The sequence below is a fragment of the Brassica oleracea genome, chromosome C3, assembly GCF_000695525.1.
Source record: "Brassica oleracea var. oleracea cultivar TO1000 chromosome C3, BOL, whole genome shotgun sequence".
In the NCBI taxonomy this organism is placed as follows: domain Eukaryota; kingdom Viridiplantae; phylum Streptophyta; class Magnoliopsida; order Brassicales; family Brassicaceae; genus Brassica; species Brassica oleracea.
Genome location: NC_027750.1, coordinates 30,168,769 through 30,174,115, shown reverse-complemented (window position 1 = coordinate 30,174,115; position 5,347 = coordinate 30,168,769). Strand labels below are relative to the sequence as shown.

General features: G+C 29.5%; 1 protein-coding gene across 1 annotated transcript; it reads right to left on the bottom strand.

The window, feature by feature from the left end:
- Positions 1–4,292: 4,292 nt before the first annotated feature.
- On the bottom strand, positions 4,293–5,347 carry LOC106332667 (60S ribosomal protein L36a). The gene is made up of 4 exons (XM_013771143.1): positions 5,258–5,347; positions 4,916–5,095; positions 4,593–4,667; positions 4,293–4,494 (listed from the first exon to the last, which is right to left on the bottom strand). The coding sequence occupies exons 1-4, from the start codon at positions 5,258–5,260 to the stop codon at positions 4,435–4,437; spliced, it is 318 nt and encodes a 105-aa protein (XP_013626597.1). The 5' UTR covers positions 5,261–5,347; the 3' UTR covers positions 4,293–4,434.

Here is a 5,347-nt window from a genome sequence, read left to right as displayed (position 1 = left end):
GGGAACGCCGGTTTGAGGAACTGGAGAGGCAGAGAGACATTTTCTAGTCAATGAGTTTTGTGTAGATGCAGATTGGGTTCATCAAAGATGAGAATTATATATATAGGGTTTACAGAAAGGCTACAAATAAGGAACATTTAAGATCAAGCGATTTAAGATAGGGAGATGAAGAGTTCACCGGTGAAAAAATAGATTATGAACCGACACACAGCGCAACTCTGTAACTCAGATTTGTCTAAGACAATGATGAAAAGAACCCTAACTAATGTTAAACGAAGACAGTTTACAATATGAAAAAACTATAATTGTTGTTTTTTTCATATAACGTGATGAACCTCATTTAAAAATGAAACTCATAATACATTTGTATGCCCGGCCCATAGAGAAAACCGAAGAAGCAAAGGTTTCCGACCTTCATAAATATATATTAGTTTCGGCCAACAATGTACAAAATATCATTTAGTTTAGTGGTATAAATGTTGGTGTTTATATCTAGATAACCCTGGTTCGAGCTACAGGCTTGACACTTTTTTCATACTTTTTAAAAGTGGGAGCCACCAAAATGTTGAAGTGTCGCCTCAGAAAAGATGCAACTGTACTATTATATTATAAATCTAAGATAAGCCAGTTTAAATATGTTTCCCTAGGCGGACTCGGTTTCTTCAGTCGCATAGTTTGGAATTCGGTTACTTTGGATTGATCAGAATCTCACCAAAGTGAAACAAAAAAAATTTGGTTCCTTTTTTGGTTAGTTCGGTTTCAAATAAATGTATCGAAGTTTTTGATTTTGCGGTTAGTTCAGTTAAATTTTTGGCTTAAATTGAACAAAATTAAAAATGACTAATTTTGTTTAGTTTGGTTATTTCGATTCGGATTTTGGCTAGTTTAGAATTTCTATTAAAAATGGTATTATTTGGATTTTTTATAACTAAACTAACCGATTACCGAATCAAACCGAAAACCAAATTTTTTCTAGTTTCCGAACCGAACTTTTGAACCAAACTGAACTTTCGAACCAAACTAACGAAAAACAAACTTTTCGGGTCTGGATCGGTTTGGACTAACCTCAGGCCTACGTTTCGGCAAGTTCGGTTCTGGTAATAACCTCAGACCTACGTTTCCGGCTCCTTTGTCTTCTGACCAGGTGATATTCTTGAGTTAAGAGCCATGCAAATCTTTTTGTTTTTGTTTTATTTATTACTAGAATACTGATAATGCTGATATCAGCATTTTACAAACGTACAGTACTATTTCCGACTTTTGTAACTCAAATGATTTATTAGCTTGTCATAAACATCTTCACGATCATGAGTTCGAAGTTCGAATGCCGGCCAAGAAGTAGAGAACTATTGCATGTTCAATTTTGTTAGAATAAAAGTTTGTGTAAATGGTCTAGCAGCGAAGTTTGTGTAAATGGTCTAGCAGCGGCTTGGTTAAGTACTTCATTAGACACCATATCATCATAAACTGTCTCGGCAATATCAAATTGTAATATGTTTTGTAACAAATATATATCTGTTAATGATCTTTCAAATGCTATTATTTTTAAAATTGCGAAATAGCTTGTCTTTATCTCACCGTTAATTACAAAATATCTTCAAATGAACACACACTTTCGTTACTAGACCGACAGTCACAACACCATATCTACTGATCACTATTGTGGATTTTGGTTGCTATTGGTAGAATAGCCGAGCAAATTATATGCATAAAGCTACGAAAACTGTTATGGCTAAGAGTTTCACTTGTAGTGCGTGTGATACCATAACAATTTAACACATTTCCTAAATAAAAAATATCTATAAATTTTTAAAATATATACTAATAAATATATATAAACATGACTTCACAAAACAAATTTAAAAGAGAATAATTCAGATATTTTTTTTTTTAATTTTTGTTGTTGTAGGAAAAATAAAGAATAATAAAAAAAAATTTGTTTTATATAAAAATCTATGTTTATATTTTACAAATCTTTATTTTTATTATTTATGTGCTTTAATAAAAAAGTAAAATTACATTAAATAGTTAATCATAATTTTATTAAGAAAAAGGAAACATAAATAATAGCATTTAATGACAATCAGAAATATTATTAGGGGTAATGGTGTAATAAACTACAGTAAAAATTAATGTGAACACAAAAGATAGTAATATTTTTTACTATAAATATCTTTTGATCTAATAATTGTTTTTGATCAAAATTTCTTTTGATCTGATAATTAATAAGGAAATCATTTTAAACAACATAAATGATTATTTAATATCTTATTTTTTCAAAAATGATTATATCTTATGATTATTTTAAAACCAAATAAATATTTAAAACTGCAAGGCTGCAACAAAATAAATAATATTTCTTATTTATCAATATATTTTTGGTTGAATGATTATAATTTTTATAACAAAATTTATGAACGCTTAGATTTTTTCTAGTTTTATTCAAAACAGCATATATCAAATTATATATAATCTTACAAAATATATTTTTTGTCCTAAGATAAAAGTAAACAAAATCTAACTTAACTAATGTTATTATTTTAGTTTAATTGTAACAAAAAAATTGTGATCAGAAAATTGATACAATCCAGTATACTAAAATATGAATAAAAACCATTCTTAATATGAAAAATTAAATCAAAAAATTATTATGACTTAGTGTGTAGTAGTGTTAAAATTGTGTATGAATTTTCAAAATAGTACAAGTTATGTTTATTAATACAACTCTGATTTAATATTTATGTTTTCTAAAATAATATATACCCATTTATACAAAAATCAATAAATATATTTACAAATATAATAGGATGAACTGAACTAAATGAAATTAAGAAAATAATAATTCAACTTTAACATAATTAAAAATCATTTTTAATTTAAAATATTATATGTAATTTAACATATCAAAAATAAATATTTAAAAAATACAAAATATTATATGTGAAATAACATATCCAATTAAGATGGGAAGATAATAATGTACAATATATTTTTATTATACATAAAGTTATAAAATAACTTAAAAGTTATAAAAAGTTATAAAAATTTATTTTTTATCAATTATTTTAGTTCAATTATTACGTAAATGTTTGTATCCATGCATGAGCACGAGATAATCACCTAGTAAATACTATATCCGTTCCCAAAAATAAGATTTTCTAGAGATTTTACGCTTATTAAAAATATAATAAATGTTTACAATTTAATTTATTATTTATTTTTCTATACACTTTCTAATTACTTTCAACCAATTAAATCTAATCAATTCAAATATTTGTAATTAATATTTTTCAAAAGTATACAAAAGTACTTTAAAAATATAGAAAATCTATTTTTGTGAAACAAGAAGAAAATATAGAAAATCTTACTTTCAGGAACGCAGTGAGTATTATATTGTGACCCGCTGATCAACATAGAAGATTAATGATCTACGCGCAAGGATGACATGCATCAATAAAACGTGGTCCTAGTTTTGAAATCTCAGCAGCGAAAAAAACACAGAAAATAATTCAAAGACTGCAATGTTTTCATATCGTTATAAACAGCTCAACAACATGCGTCTGGGACACCACAATCGTTGGCCTGCTTAACACCTTCACGAAGTCATTCTTCAGCGATCGAGCCCATTTTCGTAGTACCCACCTCTGGAACGAAGCTAGGCATGAAAATTTTGGATATCAGGTTTGGTTCGGATATTTCGGGTATCAGATAGTTCATGTAAAAGATTAGAAAATCCATTTATTACCTGATCTATTTTCGGTATGGGTTAGGTTCAGATAATTTCGGACTCGGTTCGGTTTGAGTAATAAAACTATAAACCAGAAAATACCCGGAAAAAATTGGTCCTCATCTAGTTTCGGTTCTAGTTCGGTTATTTTAAATAATTTAGATTAAATATCAGATATTTTGGGTAAAATATCAAATAATTAGGATGATTCATATTAAAATCTAAAATATTTCAGATTATTTTGGATATTTCGAATAAAAATATTTGGATACTTTTAGGTAATTTAGATACTTTAAAATAATTTAATCTTCTTTTAATATTTTTAAATACTTTTAAATTATATATGTATATATAACTGATAATTTTATATATTTGGATATTTGTTCGGTTTTGATTCAGTTTTTCGGTTATTTCAAATAAGAAATACAAAAACCATTTGGGCATTTCGATTCAGTTCAGGTTAGAGTCTTCGGTTCCTGTTTTTTGCCCAGGCCTAAACGAAGCTTTCGCTGAGTTTGGGCTAAACCGAGACTAAAACGAAATATGATTTGCGAGTTATATGGTATTGACAAAGAAGTGAAATGATAAAGAGCCAAACCATATCTTTAACAAGCAAAGATGGGATTATCTTTTACGAGAGCTAAAACAGATGGAATCATGATCCGACATAAGTAACAATACTTGCAAAAAGTTAAGACAAGACCAACTTAGAAAAGAGATGTTCCCTTCCCCTTCTTGTCTCCACCTATCTCAAAATGCTTGCACCTCTGAAGAAACAAAAGCCGACACAATGTAAGAAAAATTACCAAGCGCTTGCAGATCTGGTAATAAGAAGAACTGATGTATGAAGATAGTTCGTTATTACCTTGATCGAATGCTGAGAAAAGTGCTTGCAGGTTTGGCACTGAAGCCTCAAGACAATCTTCTTCGTGGTCTTAGCCTGTTCAACGTGTCACAAATAAATACATCTCAGTCTTTGAAAAAAAAACTGATTATAACTGATGTTTGAGAGTCTAAGCAAAAGAAACCCAAATCAAGATTTACTAATAAATGTTTTCACATGACTTTGATCTGAAAGAGCCGACAAAAGTACAGAGGCAATGGTTCGCTATATTGATTCAGGATAACTAAAACACTTACTCAACTAACTAACTGTAAGAAGAAGAAGAAGTGATTAGTGTATTATACCTTCTTGTGGAAGACAGGCTTAGTCTGACCACCATAACCAGATTGCTTACGGTCATAACGACGCTTTCCTTGAGCAGCAAGACTGTCTTTACCTTTCTTGTATTGGGTCACCTTGTGCAATGTATGCTTCTTGCATTCCTTGTTCTTGCAGTATGTCTTCTTTGTCTTTGGAATGTTCACCTTCGAACAAAACATGCCTCAGTTTTAACTAGTCCAAGGAAACTAGAGATCTTGAAAACAAGAAATCAATCCACCATGAATTGTTGTTCTCCACGAGACTTAACCAGAATCTATCAACAATCGAAACGAGCTCAACGAGTACAAAACAGAAGAAATAATTACCATTTTCGCTCGTCTGACCTTGAATGAAGCTTGTGTGCCGTCGTCGTCCGCTAGCAAAAGAAACACAACTTATAGTAAACCCTATCAAAC